At 37.4% G+C, this 22047-nt stretch overlaps 1 protein-coding gene across 1 annotated transcript in view; it reads left to right on the forward strand.

Moving 5' to 3' along the window:
* LOC126234600 (protein MCM10 homolog) overlaps nucleotides 1-22047 on the forward strand; it is a 110132-nt gene that overhangs the window by 32795 nt on the left and 55290 nt on the right. Inside the window, exons 6-8 of the mRNA XM_049943319.1 lie at nucleotides 1244-1342; nucleotides 4137-4296; nucleotides 20566-20720. Of these exons, the coding sequence (XP_049799276.1) occupies nucleotides 1244-1342; nucleotides 4137-4296; nucleotides 20566-20720 (414 nt within the window). The remainder of the gene's footprint in view (nucleotides 1-1243; nucleotides 1343-4136; nucleotides 4297-20565; nucleotides 20721-22047) is intronic.

The raw sequence follows: 22047 nt of genomic DNA on the forward strand, positions 1-22047 counted from the left end.
CATTTAAAGTTTTACTGGCACATTTGTGTGTGGTACATCTTAAAGGGTAGCACATGCAAAAAGGACCAATATTACATGTGAAAGCTTAGCTTTGCTTGTAGCTATACTATACATACATTAATTTAAACAATCAATTATTCCTGTTCGTTTGTTCACACTACTTGACAGTAATGTTGCTATTGGCTGACTACATCATGTCTCCTATGCTTTACAAATCTGCTGTCATTGGCAGGGGAGATCACGTAACATGAGCTATGATTGGCTAACAAAAGTGCATCGCAATCTCAATTTCAGTGCTTTGGAAACTAATGTGCTGTATTTGGTGGAATCTGTATTTATACTTTCGTAATAAGAAAAGAGGCAGTGTGCATGTTTCTGTGCCTCAAAGGTCTTTCCAAAATACATTGTTTTTTTGCTTTGTTCCATTCTCTAAAATGCTGGGAATTTCTACACCAGTGTATAAAACCATTACCTTTCAAAGGATTGATAATTTTTACAGCTCCGAGGGAAAGTATACTGTCACTTATTATGGAAAAAATGTATTTTCACTGGAAAAAAAGTGAATTTTTAACCCAGGATAAAGTATATTTTTAACCGGGAAATCCATTCTCCCCCCTCTCCCTCCCCTCACGTACACACATTGATTAGCCAACATAGTTGGAAAAAAATTTCAAAGGATATAATGCATGGTAATTTTTGTGACTGTGGAAACATCTGTTTAGTGAATAAATGTAGTTAGTACCACAGAGAACAAAACTAAAACAACATAAATATTCTGATGATCTATACAAAATTGTTGAATGCCACCATAGTATGTGCTGCCATGAAGTGGTCAGGTGATATAGAAGATAGAAGAAGTGTGCATAGTTCATCATAGGATTAACATTAGCAGCAGATGTGAGTATAGTGTTTGCAGTATACCTCAACGAGGTTTGCTGCACTCCCTGTCTCCAGGCCACAGTTATGAGGGGTCAAACTCTCAAGTGGTGCTGAAGCATGCCAACTGGCACTTATGTGAGACATGTGGGAAAAGAACCCACAACTTCTCTGCCTCAGTGGGTTCTGCATCCAAATCAGTTTTCAGAGATAGTAAAACTGAGCAACAGATCTTCTTACAATAAGTAACAGCTATAGTAACAAATTGTATTTGAGCCCATTTGTCCATTGTTTCTGATTCATTCAGTGCTTACATTTTATTTGTCAAATACTTATATGTGTCATTAAGTAAACACTTTGTTTGCAGGGAAGGCTACTCGGACAATGAGACATCACTTTCTGTAAACCAGTCAGACAAATTGTTAGTTGTTGGGACAGCAAAGGACTACGCTCTTTGTCAAGCAAGGTATGTGCTGTGACATTTATTTTGTGTTGGTCTTATTTTGTTGTCTTAACCACCTCATTGTCAGTGGTACTATAACTCCTCTCTCACTTTGTTGTTACACCAAAACACTAGATTCCTGAACTTCAATCTAAGAAATTGTTAAAATGCCAGAGTTGCTCACAATGCTTGAAAGCTATGATCTATATACCTCCACTCAAAGATAGGTATGCTAAAGGAATTTTTCATCAGTATGGGAGAAATAAAACAAATCTGAAGATATAATTTGAATGAAATTTTTAGCAACTGGTACTGACAAATAATGATGAATTGCAGAAGAGAAGGAGCTTTGTTAAACAAGAAAATTTAAAAGAATCAAAAGACATTGTTTAATAGTTTTAAACAACAATAGTGTAAAGAATTCATGATTAGTTCTGGTGCAGTGAGTGTAAGTATATGTCCATTTGTTGTATTAGTGTGACACTCCTAGTGTACATTTTGGAAACTCAAAAAATACATTTATATAATGCAAACAGTCTGTTACTTGCTGAAGGAAGGTTTCGATTCATAAAGAGAAGAGAAACTCTTTAGAATGTTTTTGCCTATTTCTTTTTTGTGAGTGATTACATATAATTTCCTATTTTGAGAAATAGGAAGAAATATTTATTTTCAGAAATTGATACACCATTTGGATATTTCTTTCTTTTGTTGTGTTATTGTCATTTTGGTCAACACTTTTTTTGCAGACAGTAGGGCAGTTTTGCTTGCCTGCCTTACACTCGCATTCCATATTGTAGTCGAGAAATCATTCGATGTCATGCTTCTTCTCTTTGTCATTGCTTAAGCACCTTTCAGAGAAAGTTCTCTCTGGTGGATAAACAAGTGCTATTTACTTTGTTCCACATTTGGAGGATAGGGTTGGTGCATGGTTATCACTCATGCATAGTATTGTAGGACAGTGACAGTTTGATGATGTGTGGTCGAGTATTGTCTTGGACAGCACTTACGCCCTTGCTTAAATCCCTCTTTTTCCAGTTCTAAATTGATTTCTGGGTAGTAATAGGTGTTTGGTCTCAGGCATGAAGTAGAATGTGTGAGGTTCATCATTTGTAACAATATAATTTTTAAAAGATGTGTCCTCATCTGCTTAGGGTTGAAGAAATTTGTACAAAGAATCAACAGATTTCCTGTTGGTAGTTGGCTGTAAACATTATGAGGACCAGCTTGCACACACTCTCTGTTGCTCAATTTTTCAAAATTATGTGAATGATGCTTTGTGAAATCTCACGACCCAAAATTCAGAGATCATCTCACGTGATTTGTTCAGTTTCTGACCAGTTGTAACTCTCTACACAACTTGCAGGTGTTTTGATAGCTTTCTGAAACCTCTCATCAATTTGTGATCAACCGATTTAATGCATTTTGCATTAAAAGCTAGATACCTTTATGAACTTTGTATCTATCAGAAGTGGAAATGGGAGCTCAGTTACAAATGGCTGCCTATCCAGGACTGAACATTCCTGTGAAATAAGTAATGCCTGGGTTGGGGGTTGGTTAAGCTGGGAATACATTAGCCTGACCGACTGGTTCAGGGAGAGTATCGTTGTAGCCGCAGTTTGCTTTCGAGATTATCTTCTTACTATAATGATCATGGTCATTAAGTAACTCCATTACTCACCATACTGAAGAGTTATTGGGCAGCAGACAGCTATGTAGGAAAAGATTATTGTCTGAACTTTAGGTTGCACTCTTTCTTCAGCAACCTAACAAATGCTGGTCAATACCTCTTCTGTTCTGAAATTAGTGTTTATATTCCATTTGGATTGTGCAGTGGTTTATTTTTAGTTAAGGTATGTATGTTGGATATGTGATCGTAATAGAAGCTGGCATAGATGTTTGAGTACTTCGTAGGTTTGAACCATAATGTAGATATATTTTCTTTTGGTGCCACATTTTACCTAGAATTGTTGTTGTTTTTCATTGAAATTTCTAACATCCAAGCCCTGTGCTTCATTTTGACAAGAGCACATTTATGTTTTCTAAGTTGATGCCTTGATGTGACAAAAAAAGCAACTGACTGTCATTTGTAGGGGATCATTTTAAATTTACTTCGTAATGGAGCCCATGAACCCATAGAAATTTGTTGCAGATTGCTTGGTTTAATATTTATATGAAAAACAGTTTCTACTTTGTAATATTTTTATGTAATAAGCTGAAATAAATAACTTTGTATCAAAGAGTAAGTAAAGAATATATTGTATTTTGGAACAAATATTTGTTGTTGTTTTCATGATAATTAGTCATTACATTTTTGATAAATATTCTACATGTTGGCATTAGAGATAAAACGCCAGGTAAAGAAAGACCTTTGTTATTCTACCCCCCCCCCCCCCCCCCGGCACTCTTCTCCTCCTCTCTCTCTCTCTCTCTCTCCCTCCCTCCCTCCCTCCCTCCCTCCCTCCCTCCCTCCCTCCCTCCCTCCCTCCCTCCCTCCCTCCCTCCCTCCCCTAAAATGCACTATAAATTTCAGTTTACTAATACTACCGAAAATACGCTAGAGTTTTGATTATCCCCTCTTTGCCTTATCTTTAAACATAACTACTGTTACAAATTTGTGTATATTTTTTTCATTATTCTTTTTTTTTTTTTCTTTTAATGGCATACAGATACCAAGAATTATTTTAGTTCACTGTTAGCAGCCAAAATGAAACACTGCAATTAACAAATTCTTATACTTGATCATTTAGTTGACTTGTAATGTAAATTTGATTATTGTTATTACTTAGGTAATCTCTTCAGTTAATTTTCTTTGCTTCAGGAAAAAGGATGGAACCCCTTGTACAGCTTTTGTAAATGCGCATGATAGCAAAGTATGTGTTCATCACCTTGTCAGTGAGTACAAGAAGACATCGCGTAATTTTGTCTCTCCAAGTACATCTCGCATCAACCTCCAAAACAAGATTTTAGGGAAAAATGAGGTAACAATCAGTCAGTGTTAATAATTTATGTCATCAGTTAAATTTTTTCATTATTGATAGCAAATAGGCTCATACAGAGATTGAAAATGATATTCTCTGCAGTATTGCCTAAGGCTCATTTGGCCGATAATTCCAAAATTAATGGAGTTTATGGTGTATTGTTTTCTGTTGATTATTAACCAAGTCCAGCCATCCTAATTTGGGTTTTGGATCACACTTTTTTTTCCCCAAATCATTCAGGCAAACTGTGGGATGGTTGTTGACAACAGGCTGCCATTGACAATTTCTACCAACTATGTCCATAATCAATATTTTAAAACTATTGTTAGTAATTCATAATAGTTTCCTTAATGTAATTAACAGTGCCACGATGAGAGATGTTCTTGCTTAAACTTCATTTTTCGTTGGTAGAAGGAAAATATTGACTGAACCTAGCAAAGTTTAAAGACGATGCTGTGGAGTTACACACTCCTTAAGCCCCTATTACATGATGCACCTAATGTGTACACCCCTGCAGCAGTGCTCCTAGCGTACATGTTTGGAATTGCAAACTGGTTTTGGTCACCCACTTACACGATGCATGTGGAATAGTTCTGGTGTGAGGCCGTGTTAAAGGTTCCTATTCATTAGGTAATTTTTTTATTTTTGTTATTATTCTTGTTTACTAAGTAATTGTTGTTCTCTTATGTAACAATCATGGAATTATCTTATTACTGTTCTGAATCAGAGGCTGGACTATTACTTTTATTTTATGACACTTGGTGGCACAAGAATATGTTTATCTACATTTTGTTCATACATCATTTTGCACATTGAGGATGAAGTTGCTTTTGGAGCTATTTCCCTGGCAGTGTCTGTAACCCTTAGGATTAGGGCATGGCAATGATAACGAAAAGTCAGATGCTGTTGTGTCCAACACTGGCTAGGAAGAAGAGATGAGGGCTGTGGTGTGTGTTCCCTGCTAAGGAAGAAATTGAGGCCTGAACATCCACAGGAATTTTGAACTTTCTGAGAATGGATGTGGCTTATTTCGATAAGCTGTTGTCTGTGATAAAGGAAGGAATGAGCACAAGTGACAGAAGGAGGCAGCTTCATCTAGTCGGCAGCGTGAATGAAACCATTTGTTTATTCATTTTGTGATTGGCCTATCTTGTCAACTACTGCCATTTTTCTCCTTCCTGACTTGCTGGAATAAATCAAAAGATGCAAAAAATCAAACATGACCTTTCTTCAATTAGGGCACTATTTATACAAATGGAAAATCATAAAGTATATGCATATTTATTCAGAAATAAATGATTTCCAGTATATCTTATTATGATACTGCAGGTAATGATGGTTATACAGATACCCTTCCTCACTGCATGCCTGAATTAGGATGCTTAATGCTTGTTTTGTCCATTCCATGTCTAGAATACAAAGCAGTTAGTATAAAGTATCTTTTCACAAACATCTTGTGTAATAGAAAGTTTGTTGCTGCAGTGATGAAAGTTTAATCATTGAAAAATTCATAAAATCTCCAGTATGAAAACTGAAGTTAGCTGCTGGCCACAAATGTCAAAATGTTTAAACCATAAACAGTAACCGAGCGAGGTGGGGCAATGGTTAGCACACTGGACTCGCATTCGCGAGGACAACGGTTCAAACCCACTATCAGTGATCCGGATTTAGGTTTTCCGTGATTTCCCTAAATTGCATCAGGCAAATGCCAAGATAGTTCTTTCGAAATAACGCTGCTGCTTTCCTTCCCGCATCCTTCCCTGATCAGAGCTTGCGCTCTGTTTCGAATGACCACATTGTTGATGGGACGTTAAACACTAATCTTCTCCTCCATAACAGTTACATGCAGAAAGCATGCTTCAAGTACCCCCTTGTGCACATGCACGAATTACTGTTGTCTATTGCACATGCACAGTTTACAGGAGTTTATAAACTGCTTTCTGTTTCCAAGCACAGAGAATGTGTGCACTAATTCTCTTAGTTCCACCTGTTCTAATGGCAGGTGACTGTTGCGCTACACCTTTACTGTTTGTGCCGGATCGTCTTATAATATCCCCTTTAGTACTATGAAGACTGAGCTATTAGTAATCAGTAAGGCAAAGATTAGCCTTAAATGTCCAAGCATTAATAATGAGTAATTTGAAATGAATTATAAATAATATGATGTAATGTAGGATTCTACGGAATAACATGTTCCACGCTTACCCTCTTAGACCAATGAAAGGTGTTCATGAGAGCTGAAAAAGTGGAAAACATCTCACATTGTGCACTCTCGTTTTTAAAAGTCACGTCAGTTTCGGATATCGGCAAGGTGTGACAGTGTATAAAACTCTCCACCTGCTGGGGCAGAGCATTTGTCCTTCAGATATCACAGCTTGGCTGTGTCTTGGAGCCAAGGAGCAGAAATATGCACACTAGAATGTAAATGCGCAAAAAAACTGAAAAATCGTTTTTAAGAAGTGTACCTCACTTTTTCAATTGCTAATGCCCAAGGAAGATGGATGTATGTTGTAAAAGGCTGTCACAAGCTACGAGATATGTTCACCATCATCATTTAGTAGCTTGAACAGATTAAAGTTCTCTTCCAGCACTCGCACATGGCAACAAGGAGTAGTAGTAGTCTAGCAGCATGGCACCATCGTACTGAATAGCATGACTATGGAAGTAATTAACTGTGAGAATGGTGACCAGAAATTATGTACGAGTTAAAGTTGACACACACACACACACACTCACACACAAGGAAACTTTTGCAAAATAAGACAAAGAGAATGGTAATGTAGAAAGTTAAATATAAAAGTAGAGGGAAGGAGGCAGGGGCAAGGAGGGAGGGCAACTACCATAAATTAAGATCAACTGAATATTAAGGGCAAAGTGTGTGTTGGAGGAAGCTCAGAAATACTGCTGGTGGTAGAGAGATCAAGCTTATCAGTGCAGTGAAACTGATACATTGTACAAAGCAAATTGAAGAACTGGCCAGGGTGGTGACATCATTTTTACATGCAAGAAACATGTAGGGGAGATGATAATAGCATACACTCAAAATATTATTGCAAGAGTACAGCTCCTCAGAAGACATATAGATCAGTTATCAACATAGTATGTATGAAGTAGAAACAACTACTTGGTTGAACACTGAAAGCACAGCATTAGTGTGAATATAGGTATAGTTTAAGGTCCCAATTATCTCATTCTAATGCTGTTTGCCCATCATGTAGGACATATCGTTATAAATAGACAAAATGAGTGTACTATTCATTAAAATGGCACCTGTTTTCATAGTGGTGGTTTAGCTGGTCACATAAGATTTTAGACAGGCACAGTTGAGTTGTTGGACTTCATACAAGCCATGCAATATAATTTGTAATTTTCTTGAGTGTTGAAATGTGTTGCTGTATGTGATTGTAAATAAGAGAGTAGGTTTCACTGCCTCTAGTTTATACATCAAAATTAACATATGAAAAGTGAACATTGCAGAATGTTAATGAAGTAAATTTCCCATTAGATTTATTGAAAGCTAAATGCTGCTGTGTTAAGATGTCCTTCACACAATAACCATGATGTGCGAATAGTTTGTTACCAATGTTTCTGTGACAAGTACCATTCTAAAAACTATAAAATGTGTAATAAAAAATTGTATGCACCTACAAAATATGAAATCAGTCCTGGCCTGTGCAGTTGACAGGTTACTATGTAATGTATTCAGATCAGCTGATGACAAGCTAAGGAGTCAAAACCGGTAATGAAACTATTTGTATGTCTGGAGGCTTAAAAATGCAACAGAATAATTTTAATCTGGTTCCAGCTGCCAGAGACGGTCATTGTGTGTGTGTGTGTGTGTGTGTGTGTGTGTGTGTGTGTGTGTGTGTGTGTAGCAACTATCCTCTTCATTGTATTGCAAAAAAATAATTTTAGCTACAGGATAGCCACAGTATTGACCTTAGCCAGCACACCTAGTTTGTACATGATTGTATTTTAGCATTTTGTCATCAGTTTTGTTATCAATGTAATGAAGATGGCTATCAGCTAATATCAAAAGTTAATGTAGAGCAAGGACAGCAGACTAACATGGGATGTTACACACTTGGTTACCACACTGCTTCATAAGTGATGCCATTTCAAATGCTGTTAAATTCATCTCGTGTGCTTTTTGAGGATGATACCTCCTGAACAGAGGCCCACCAGCGCAACAGATTTAGAGTGACATACCTGGCACCATAAGCTACATCATTAATCAATCTGTTATCTGATTTGCATTCCTGAATGCTGCTATAATTGTTCTAACTCTCAAAAATGAGAGACGGACAAGATAACTGTAGACCTATAAGTGTCTTCTCAAAAATGTAAAAGATTTTCGCTAACGGACATGATCCTGCATACTGCACAAGCCCAGAAACTGTTCACACAGCCTACTATGCACAATTCCACAGTGTAATTCAGTATGGTATTATATTCTGGGGAGACTCTACATATAGCCCAAAGATTCTCCTCACCCAAAAGAGAGCTATAAGAATAATGAACAAGGCAAAGCCGACTGATAGCTGCAGACCTCTCTTCCAAAAGTTGCTCATCCTACCCCTTGGCAGCCTGTGTATACTAGAACTATGCAAATTTATAAAAAGTAATATTACAAAATTTAATAAAAATGTAAATGTCCATGACTGTGGTACTAGACAGAAAATGAAACTCCATGTTAAAGAAATGTGCACCTCTGCCTTTAAAAACTTTCTCTTCAACGAAGGCATTAAAATATACAATAGCCTGCCCTCAGAAATAAAAAACAGTAAGTCCCTGACGGTATTTAATAAAAAATTAAAATCATTCCTACTTGATCATTGCTTCTACAGTGCAAGCGAATTTCTGCTCCACGTGGGTGGAAAGAAACATGAAACAAATTGCAGCAAAGAATTTTGTAAAGAGCAAAACATTAATGCAAGTATGTACAAAAATCTTGCATCTATGGCATCTGCTACTAAGCAAATTAAGTGCAGAAAGAATATCCAACCAGGTACTGTTGTGTATATGTGTTAAAGGAATAAAGCACTAAAATCCAAATGCGTAACTGATTATGTAATTTGTGTGTTCATAACTTCTCAGAAAACGTGTATGTAAGCTCATGTTTGTGTAAGCTTTTGGCATATTACTTCATGCCAGCAAATTATCATCATGTCCAACATCAAATGTATGTTTGTGCATCACCATGTGCATGTCATGTACAGTATTGATTCAGAGGACAATAAATAAATAAATAAATTCTTTAACAAACATAATCTCCACAAGAATTGAATTTATTTCATCATTAGCAAGTTAATTGACACAATAAATGCCAGAGTTAATGTTTGGGTGCCATCACTGCGAAAGAAATGTACTATTTATTCAGGATATTCTGGTCGTTTAAGTGGTTGTTGAAAGCCAAAAACTCCATTGTGTTAGCACAGAAAGAGGAAAAACCTAAACTCTTTGAATCTCTCTCCCTCTGCTTCAAAACCTGCTGATACAAATGTTTCCATTTTCTTGCGTTCAAGAAAGCACTGTTTACAGTTTTTTAATTATTCCTTGTGTAACTTCAGAAGTTTCTGTGGAGTGGGAGGGTGGTGAGGAGGGAGGGGGGGGGGGGGGGGGGAGCAATTGCAGTTATATTCGGTTCCTATCTATGAACATGGCTTACATGATTTCCACGTGTATTTATTTATTTAAAAGCTGGGCCATTTGTTTCTGTATTTCCATTGAACTTACTGGAAAAGAATGTCACCATCAATAGGTACTGTGTTAACACTAGACGGAACATCAGTATGACACAATATGGCTCCGACCAATACTGTAAAATCCAACTGTTAAAATTTAGTCTCAGTGTGAAGAAATTAACAGTGGTAGTAGGATTTATTACTTGCTAGAAAAAAAAATATCAATTGGTACTCATGACAAAAATTGTTTGGTAAATTCTACTAGAGATGGGTAGTTCGCGAACAAAAGGGTGATAAGGAACGGTTCACCAAGATGAACGAAAGGACCGAGGAACGAATTCCAAGGAACGATCGGTTCATAGTTCACTTCGGTCGTGGCGGTCTACTTATAGTTCCCAGGAACGAGGAACGATCGGTTCATAGTTCACTTCGGTCGCGGCGGTCTACTTATAGTTCCCGGGAACGAGGAACGATCAGTTCATAGTTCACTAGTTCACTTCGGTCGCGGCAGTCACTTCGGCAGTTCTCGTTCCAGCCTCGGTCACGTGCTCGTCTCAGTCTCGGTCTCCCTCGGCTGCACTCGTCGTTCATCGCATGACCACCTGTCTCAGTTCCACTGCCGACTGCTCCTAGCTAGTTCAGTATCCAGTTGTTCGTTTCGTTCACTACGCTCGCCTATTTTACATGTGTTGTGTTCCAAACTGTTCTTGCACTTGATTCTGGCTATTCAGCATCCACAACCAGCAATCAAAAATCACTTCATTATATCGATGAACAGCAGAAGACATACTTATAACATGGCAAGTTGTTTTTTTTTTCCCCCCCCATATATTTTTTGGTTTCATCGACTTGATTTAGCAGCTAACTTTTAATAATTTGCTTAATTTTTAGTGTAAGAAAATTCATATAAAACGATTTTCGTGTATCTTTCATATACAAAACGTTACATTTAGGAAGTCTCTAATTATTTTTAAGTTTGGTTGTTTCCAATTTGCATTACCTGCTAGTTTGGTTTCTTTGGGAGAAAAAAAAAAAAGTGGGTCGTGGGTCATTTTGTCTCAGTAGCAAAAGCGGTGCCTCTCCATTTGAAAAGACATAGATTGCCATAAAATCATATATACTTATTATCTCAAAAATGTTTGTTCAGAAGGAGCTTTCAAACCAAAAACTTTATTACTGCAAACTTAATTATTATTATTATTGCTGCATTAATGTTAATAATGCAACATAAAAACCTTATTTTTACTAAGCGTGTGACGCAAGTATTAGAAAACCACATTTTATTTTATGCTTCCATAAAGTCTCTACTTCACCTACGAACTCAGAGACAACGTGGAGTATATATAGGGTGTAAACGATTATTGTTTACAACGTAGCATAGCTATGTAGTGGAATTCGAAACGAAGAATTTTATACAAGACACTTGTGGTCTATTAAGTTGGAAACAGCCACCAACAGGTTTACAAGACTACATCAGCTATAGCCCATGCGCGTCGCGTGAGATTTTCATGTTCTCTTCTCCAGCTCTCTACACATCGTCATTGATTGTTTCGCAATTGTTACATGCATTAGCTTGTTATTTCTTCACTGCCTAGTTATTACATGTTTGTCTGTTTGTTGTATCTGCTCGTAACGGGCAACACATCATCCGTAATTGGCGAGCAGTCTGTACTCGGAGCCGGTTTTCCGTGCGCCACCCTATATTATTTCCCCACACAAGGCTACGGGTGGCTAAACGATAGGTTCTGCAGAATCACAGAAATTACTTTTAAAAGTGTGTAAGAATTCTGTAATTAATAAAAATTCTATACTCCAGGGGGGAGGCAAGTGCCCCCTCTTGGTGCCCTCCATCCTTCAGTCTCCAACACTACTAGTGTTCAGTTTTTCATAAGGACCATATACCAAGCACAAATGAACGGTGAACGAATGAAAATGAACGGTTCCCAAAAAAGAACGATCAGCAGTGAACTAGTTCCCAAGGATGAACGAGTTTGCACATCTCTAAATTCTGCACACTGCAGAGAAACTGAAAGAATACAGAAAGTATTGTACAAGCATTTCAGAACATTAACATTTATTTGAATGAGACTATATATACATACATTCACTAAACAAATTCAGTCCTGCACTCTGGGAATGAGTGTGGGGAGCAGATGTTGGAATCTCATGTTGCCTGTCTGCACAAGGTCCTATTATCCATTTCAAAATGATTGACCCCTGACTTTGAGCTCGTATTCTGATCGCATTGCATTAAGAACATCGTATGTTATACCTTGTCAGAATTGTGGAAATATCTACTTTTATTTTGTTTCTTAATTAAATCTGGTGATGCTGCAGGAATTAGATTAGGAAATGAGATGCTTAAAGTAGTAAATGAGTTTTGCGATTTGGAGAGTAAAATAACTGATGATGCTCGAAATAAAGAGGATATAAAATGTAGACTGGCAATGGCAAGGAAAGCATTTCTGAAGAAGAGAAATTTGTTAACATCAAGTATAGATTTAAGTGTCAGGAAGTCGTTTCTGAAAGTATTTGTGTGGAGTGTTGCCATGTATGGAAGTGAAACGTGGATGATAAATAGTTTAGACAAGAAGAGAATAGAAGCTTTTGAAATAGTGGTGCTACAGAAGAAATCTGAAGATTAGATGGGTAGATCACATAACTAGTGAGGAGGTATTGAATAGAATTGGAGAGAAGAGAAATTTGTGGCACAACTTGACTAGAAGAAGGGATCGGTTGGTAGGGCATATTCTAAGGCATCAAGGGATCACCAGTTTAGTATTGGAGGGCAGCATGGAGGGTAAAAATCGTAGAGGGAGACCAAGAGATGAATACACTAAACAGATTCAGGATGTAGGTTGCAGTAGGTCCTGGGAGATGAAGAATCTTGCACAGGATAGAGTAGCATGGAGAGCTGCATCAAATCAGCCTCTGGACTGAAGACCACAACAACATTTTGTCTCTGAATATTACATCTTAGATGAAATGGGGCGATATACATGTTAATATATAAGAGAAACTGCTTTTTTTGTTTTTTCAGTGAGTATCAACTTTAGGGACACACAAAAATCAGAGCATGGTTAGGAGGAAAATTTCCTTGACCAGGTTAAAGATACAACATTTTTCTATTTACAGGGAGATTTTTATTTATTTATTTTAATTACTCGTTTTAATGCTATAATGTCAAATGCGTTTTAATGCTATAATGTCAAATGTAGGACACTGCCATTGAGCTTACCATTGTAGTTATTATGATGAAGAAGGAACTGACGTTAATCTTGAACTTTTATTGTGTACACGATATGCCTTTACTAATCAATACTTTCATGTTTGTTAGTTAAGAGTTTGTAAATCAATTGTGTTAGTAGCTGCAATATATGCGAGGCTGTGGTGGAGTGTAGTTATCACACCAGGGCACCGCCACTGTTGTAATGCGCCATAAGTGTCTGTTCGTCAGCAAAGAACGCAGATTCATAATAGCTTTCCAGTACAGCATTGGCATGTTTAGTTTTTGTTTTGTTGTGAGTAGATGGAAATAATACAGGAAATTGCAAATGAATGCACAATATGCAAGCAGCTCAAATAAATGAACATTTGTACAGCACGTTTCAACAATAAATGGAAAAGTTGATTAGCTCGAATAAATTTTGCAGTAAAGAATGATGACAGAAATAATACCTGTATTAATCGGTTTTGCTGCTGGCTGAGATCTTGCTGCTGTCTGAGGTCTTGCTGCTGTCAATCCAATGATCTGTTTGGATTAACAATAGTTTTATTGCTATATCAAGACAGTGGACTCTTCAAGTTTGTGTATGTGACTCACTGAAATCCTCAAGATACTTGGAAAACACAACTGTAAAGTACTATTTCTTTTAAAATTCCTGTTCTCCATTGCTACCTTGTTCTTGAAAAATGCCCAGATAAGTAAAATGACACTCAATTTGAAGTGTGCTACAAGCAAGCACAGAAGTTTAATTTCCTTGTCCACTGATAGTATACTTTCCAAAGGGTACTCCTGCACCCTGAAGTGCGGTCAGCGTATTTTTGTATGACGTGGCGTTAGATGGAAGCTCTACGTTACTGCTTTCCATCCATTCAACAATAGAGTCCTTCTCCATTTCATAGGTGGATTTTATGATACTGACTTTATCGTTGTGTGATATGGGGCTTGATCAAAACAACTGCAGATGTGTTTGGTAATTTTTCAAGAACACTCCTAAACCACTCTTCATAGTGTGTCATTCATTTCAGAATGATAATCATCACCTTCTTTTGGCCAATAAAACATAAGCCAGCAGTTTGCATGAACCCATCTTCATTCCCTATGTGGCACATTATAATCCTTTTCCCAGAACCAGATGGTGTTTGAATTTCCCCTTTCCAGCCGTTCCACTTGTGAACTCTAACTCTGTGATAATCATATACATTTTCTGATGCATAAGGCATTTTTTGTTCCTGCCGACCAAATCACCTGGAATGATTTGCACCACACCAACTCTCATCAGTGTAATAAATAGCCCATCCAGCATTGCACAAGTTTCTTACGTCCTGCAAGAACTCATCTCTTTTCCGTGCTATTTGGTTATTTTCCATCGGCACAGTTTTTTGTTGAACTTTTTGATCTGAAGCCCAATTTTAAAATAGCACAGCAAAGGGTTGTTTCACTCATATTAGGAAAATCTTCCACTTCTGTATTCAAATTTTCCCAACATTGGTGCCACTGTTGTAATCTGCTTTTCCACGTAGAGGTCATGGATTTTTCTTCTTATGACTCCCTCTGTAAGCTTGTCCAATATAAACTTCTTTTGCCTGCCAGAACTCTTATTTGTTGACACAGGACATAAAGTTTCTCTATATTCTCTTGAAATTCGATTCACTGTACTTTCATTAACCCTGAGGCATTCAGAAGTTCTCTTTACTGCTCATACCCTGATCTTTTTTGGCCTCGAAGTAAGCACAATAACTGATCACCATAGACTTTTCACAACTCCATAAATGACACATCATTTCACAGAAGTACAAAGGAATTAATTATGTTATGAGCACTGTCTCACACGAATAAACAACAACAAATGGGAGCATGATTGTTTCCTATCTGATGGGAAGCGATGCAAGCACTGCAACAGTGAACACTGAAGTGGAAATACTGTTCAGAGATCCGGCAACATAACACACACGAGCACATGGCGCATAGAACCACAAAAGCAAATAAATTAAATATGTGACATTAGTGCTGTGTGTAGATTTACATGCATAAAAGCATAACAAATGTGAAAGGCAACAACAGAGCTTGCACTTACACTTTTCATCTTGTTAATATGTATCACCATAAGGCAAATTGCAACAACCGACGTGCCCCATAATTGGGACAAAACAACTTATTGGAAAGCACAGACAATTCATCTGGAAGTTGAGTGTGTTGTATCTTTAAACTGTGCAAAGGAAATTTTTCTCTTAATTGTGGTCTGACTTCTGAGACTCCTCAAATTTGACACTCACCAAAAAATGGCAGAAAAAACACACTTTTTCTTAAATATTACTGTGTATGCTGCCCCCTTTTCAACTAAAGTGTAATATTCATACACCAAATAAAAGTAGACATTTCCACGATTCCGGCAAGGTATAACACGTCGATGTTTGTCAGATGATGTGACCAGAATATGAGCTCTAAACTCAGGTCAATCGTTATGAAATGGATAATGGTGGAGGTGATACCTTGTTGCCATTCCTCCGACCTCTTATGGAGTGTCAAATATGTATCTGTGTCATGTGAGTGACTGATGAGTGCTTTTAGTGTAGTGCTGTGACTGTGTAGTGCTGTGACTGTGTTGTTATAAATGAAGAAAATGGGGAGATTGTAACCTGTTGCTGGCACATAACTTATTTCTCTCATACCACACCAAGGGAACCTCCAAACCTAACACCCCCATCTGACAGGCAGATCACCATTGTAGTGTCACATGCCTTCACTCCATGAGACATTGCTGTGAGGTTTGAAATTTAACGTGGGACATCGACAGAAAGTCTACTGGTCAGGAACTTTATACCACCACCTTTTATCCCCTCTGTGTCCATGTACTAGTGATGAAAATTTCTTCTACCTCCAGAATTCAAACCGTCTACCTCCAAGTTGACCAAACTGCTCTGGCGTGTGCTAGTTTCTCAGCTACAGAAGCGGTTGCTTACAGATATAACAAAAAATATTTGTTTGTCAGTAGATATAATTTTTTGTTAACAACTATGTATCCTTTTTTCCTTATTACCAAAGAACGACAAAAAAGGCTGTCAGTCCTGCCGGCGCCATGTAGGAACACAGGCATGTGTGTGTGGCTGTTCTTCTTCCTACTCCCCACCCCACATCCCATCGTTCCCTGCTAACCCCCCACCCCCTCTAGCTCGTCATGTGTGCCTGGCAACAACTTAACGCATCTGCATTTCAGTGAGTAACCTCCTTTAATCCAAAAGTATTTACATTTGCTCTCTCTGTTTCTTAAAGAAGCATCCCAAGCTGTAGGACTTAAAATTAACCTTCATAGGATGAGTCATGCGCTCTGTCAGTATCATGGTCTTCATCGAAGACCATGCTCTAGATGTAATAAACAAATACATTTATGGGACATACAACCCAGCTCGGGGAAGATAAATGGACAGCAGAGATCGCCTGGAAAATCAGCCTCACGTGGATGGCATTTGGGAAACTTGTTTGGATTCTCTATAAACTGACTTTCCCTATAAATTCAAAAACGAAGGTTTATGATTCCTGCTAGGGCCCACATAAGGGCTCAAAACACACTTACAAGGAATGCAATTTGTCTCTGGATCTGTCAAAGGGCCATAGAGAGAGCATACGTTGAGTGAGTTTGAGAGAAAGGATCAAGAACGAAGAGAAGAGGAAAAGAATGGAAGTCTATGACACTCTCAAGAGACTGAAGTGGTTTTGGGCAGGACACATGGCCAGATATAATTTTACACATGGGCCAAAACACCGATGCAGTGACATATGAGGGAGTCAAAGATTAGTGTCGAATATCCTCTGATGAGCCAATGATATGCAGGAAAAAACTGGATTCGGACTGCCCAGCAAAGAGTGACATGTAAATCTTTGGAAGAGGCGTATGTCCATGAGTGCATATCTAGAGGCTGGAGAAGAAGAAGACTTTGTCTCTCTCAGTAAAGATGACTGTTGAAGCAATTTTCATTACAAAACTGTGTTCTTATTTATGTACAGTGCAGGCTTTTTCTTTATCCAGATGTTGTCAAACTGAAATAATTTTTTGCTTTGTGGTATTAAGTCTTCTCTGGGAGAACTGTTGAAGAAAAAGTGTGAAGTCCTCAAGTATCCTTTGCAGTATGTCATGGAAACAAAGCAAATAATAAAATAAGTCATAATGAAAACAATTGCATAAAATCGAATACTTATCGTCTAGTACAGATATTCTTAACATCATGTGCAGCAATAATATGTTAACATCCAAAGATAACAAATGATGTCAACATCAAAACTTACTTCGCAACATATGTTGTCGGTGACATTACATTGACAGTCTGTGTGAATGCAACCATTTGAAACTCATTATGGAATGTTTAGATGTTCCATTGCAGTCTGTGATATCCAGTTTGAATCGTCTGACAGTAATATGATGCAATCATGCTAGTGACCTAATGTCTGCCAACATTCTTCAGGCTCAGAATTTGGTAGCTGCACACTCATAAATAATGAAGCAGTCTGAAACCATCACCAAAATAGTTGTATACTTCAGTCACGATGATTTGGAAAAGTCTGTACATGCGTAAGAAGGTGGGAAATGGCATTGGAGTCTGATCAATTCCTGATTATCATCACTATCTGATAAACTTGTACACAATAGTAGAATCCATTTATTCATTGATTAAAGCTGCCAAAGTCACAGTCAAAGTCCACTATTTTCCGCTCAGTCTTGCAACATGTCGTCTGATGTCACATCTAGAGCATCAGTTATTCAAATCACTAATGAACAATCATTTTAAGTTTGTACTGGAACCTCAGCCTTCAGGAAAAAGCCAAGACCCAATTTCAGCATCAAATAACTGTGAGTTACCAATGGTAGTAGACTCCTGCCCTCGGATTAATAATATTTTTTATGTGGGGGTGGAAAAAATGCCAGATTTAACTGAAACTTTTGCTTTCACATTATGACTTTAAAAACTGCAGAGTTCACATTGTTTATTACCTTATAGTTTACGTGAAATTTTTTATGTTCTATACATTAGAAATGTGGAATATTTAGAATTGGAACATAAAAGAAGATTTTGTGTCAGTAAAGCTTTTTTCACCATCCGGGAGGACTTTTCCATATCCTTAATCTGGAGAAATGAAGGAATCAGTGATAATGGAACATAACTAAACAACCCTTTATTTGCGTTGACATTGTACTATTTGGCTCTGATGGAGGTGAACTTCAACAACATATAGAAGACAATCAGAGCAAGTTAGATGTTGGGCAAAAAATAATAGATAATCAACACATGGAAAAGAAAATGGTACAACATAGATGCCATAATACCATTTGCTATATTCTTATATTTAGAGGTGACTGGATGAATAACACATGAAGTAAACATGAAGAGTAGAAATGTCTGAAAAGTGCTTTTGATAAACTAAATAGAATTTTTAGAACAAGTATTCTGACATATTTTAAATGGAAATGTTTTACCCATCTGTATTGTGAGCTTTGACTTGTGGCATTGTGAGATTGGATATCACAAAAACCATTCAAAAAGTGAGGGTTGCTTCTTGAGCAGTGGAAAGGTATGTGTTGTAAAATTGTTAGAAGAGACAAGAAAATACTCCTTGTTGCCTTATGAAGGTACTTCTCAGGCAGTGCACCTAAAGCGAACACAACAAACAGCGACAGTAATGTGTAAAACAGATCATTATATATCTCACAGATATCTATAGAAGGATCTTGGATTTATTACACTCTTTAATGTTCTTTGTTGCTGATAGTAAAAATCAGTTTCAGTTAAAATTTGTAAAATTCTGGTACATTACACAAAAATGATTTTCATTTAGTCACTGCCTCCTTTTCTATAGTTCATAGTGGAATTATGTACACTTGTGCAAAGGTCTTCACCAAACTCACATCTAACATAAAGCAAGAAATTAGAAATATCTATCCATTCACAGTAAAACAAATAATGTACTTTATTAGCTCTTCCCTCTGAGTATTATATCCGATTATCCAGATTCATGGATCAGAAATACAGTACCTCTTTGCAAAATGACATGTAGCAATGTTCATTGTTAAGCTGTGCACAAGTAGATACGGTATTTATTGTAAATGGGCCTGTGTTGCTGCAGATGTGAGTAACTATTCTCTTTGCAAGATAAGAATGTATTAATTTAAATATTAAGCTACCAGTAGTGATAAACAGCCATTATTTAATATAACTGAGGAAGGAGAAGTTTTTTTAAAGTAGTGAATTTTCTGCTAATTCTGTTGAGTTACGCTTGGTATTAGAAAGTGCGAAGAAGGAGCAGTTTACTTTAAAGTTGTGGATTTCGTACTAATTCTATTAGGTTACGGTTAGTATTAGGAAAAATTTTAACGAGCAGTGTAATTACAGTTTGTTGTTAATGTAATGTACAGATGAAATTGGTAAGGTTGCTTCTGTTTTGTGTACCTTGACTTGTTACACATTGCTGAAACTCTTCTTGGAAAGATTTTCAAAACATTATGAATGAATGGGGTCTCTGATTCTTGTACACCAAACATGAATTAAACTTTCTGTGAATACGAAACCAATAGTCATACCTGTTCTATACTAATGTTGTAATAATTGTTCCACATGACTGAGTTTGGTTGTAGAACATATGGGTTTTGTTTGCATTTGATAATATGATACTACAATGCTGAAAGAAATAGTGTATAAAATAAAATTTCAAAATAAGATGTGTGTTGGACATGTTTTCCATAATATTTCTTAACTGTTCAGCAATGAACACGAACATTCATTATTGTGAGAGATAAAATATTGGATAGTGATTTAGTCACAGCATTTTGGAGGGTTGTGTGGCATCCTAAATCGTGAGTAGTTTCTGTTCTAGTAAATCTTCTGAATGTCATTCAAGTAATACTCAGGCATAAATCTTTATCTTTCAGATTTTCGAGCAACGGAAACAACGTTGCACATCTGTGATGATAATTATGTTTTGACCTGCATTATGAATACAAACCTTCTGGTTGTTATAAATATTTATCTTGTCATTGCACTTAAATACCGAATCTGCATATTATTATTTTGTACTGCTGCTAGGAACTTGCAAAAACGACTGTGTCCCACCCGTTCAGGCATCTGAGTGACTTGCCCCTCCTTTTTAACCTTCCCTTGACATATCCCCTCTTCTCTTCCATATTAATTCTGAAAGCTTGGACAGTGTGTGTAAAAAATATGTTCCTATCAGCAGTACTGATATTATGTTGCATGACTGTAAATAATGACCAGCTATTCTGTCTCATAATTAGATAGGTTTCTCTAGTGAATTTTCCTTTTGGTACATTTAATCTTTTTTTGTAATATTTTTTCTTGTATGCTTAACTTCTAGATCTTTTATGGAGGCAAAAGCTATGTGAAAACACCTGCGAAACCAAGTCAGAAGCAGTTGGCCCATGACAAACTTGTATTGTCACGACTCAGTCCAGCAGCTGGTCCAGGATGTGGCATAGGCAGTAAAGCATCTGGCAATATGCAAGCTATGGGGTAAGGCACTTTACATTTCTAATTCAGTATGTCGTACTCACAGTTACATAATTTTCTCTGTTTCACTACTGCTACGAAATAACACACTTAATATGTTCCAGTATACAATTCCTAGTTAGTAGAATCACTGGTTTCTTATTCAGGGAGGTTGAGAGATTGATTTGAGGAGGATTAGTAATAAGTCAGGCTACTTGGAACCAGTGTTGTATGAGGGTGAAGAGAACTGATGATGAAGGAAACATGCCAAAGAAAATGGTAGAAGATATTTCAAAAATGGTGAGCACTGTTAAACTTCTGCTCAGAGATGATGGAAGGGAGATATAGGCCATTAGGTGACTGAGAAGTAAGGATAGAGTAGACAAAGTTGACAAAATATATAATTGAAGGAATAATACAAATTGATAAATGGAGAGAGAAAAATGTAATAGATCTCAAAAGGAAAAAAGAGAACATGTGGAGCATCTGAAGTGGAAGGATTCATAAATGTTCAGCTGTCTATAGGTCTGAGGTGTATGTATGTGTTCTGCTAATCACAGTCGAACTGCTGAACTGATGAACCTGAAATTGTACATGAAAATAGCTAGTATATATGAGGTGTGGCTAGAAAAAAACCGGACTAGTACTGGTGAAACAATAAAACGAATGCAATAAGGCTGAAAGTCGCGTGGCCTGTCACGTGACTCTCGCTCCGCCTACTGCTCGAGTTTCATCTGCCTCCTGCACTCAGTCTGCCCGTGGCGTCTGTTTTAAGTAGTTGACGTTTTGTCTGTGCGTCGGAAAATGTTGAGTGTACAGAAAGAACAGCGTGTTAACATCAAATTTTGTTTCAAACTAGGAAAATCTGCAAGTGAAACGTTTGTAATGTTACAACAAGTGTACGGCGATGATTGTTTATCGCGAACACAAGTGTTTGAGTGGTTTAAACGATTTAAAGATGGCCGCGAAGACACCAGTGATGACACTCGCACTGGCAGACCATTGTCAGCAAAAACTGATGCAAACATTGAAAAAATCGGTAAACTTGTTCGACAAGATCGCCGTTTAACAATCAGAGCAGTGTCTGAGTTAACAGGAGTTGACAAGGAAAGTGTTAGGCAGATTCTTCATGAAAGTTTCAACATGAACAAAGTGTGTTCAAAAATGGTTCCAAAGTGTCTCACAATTGAACACCCCCCCCCCCCCCCCCTGCGGGTTCGGGGGTAAGAATAGGCCTGCGGTATTCCTGCCTGTCGTAAGAGGCGACTAAAAGGGGTCTCAAACGTTTCGGCCTTCTGTGATGGTCCCCTTTGGGTTTGACCTCCTTTTTTTTCCAAATTTCTGTTGTTAG

This window comes from Schistocerca nitens, chromosome 2, assembly GCF_023898315.1.
Source record: "Schistocerca nitens isolate TAMUIC-IGC-003100 chromosome 2, iqSchNite1.1, whole genome shotgun sequence".
Classification (NCBI taxonomy): Eukaryota; Metazoa; Arthropoda; class Insecta; order Orthoptera; family Acrididae; genus Schistocerca; species Schistocerca nitens.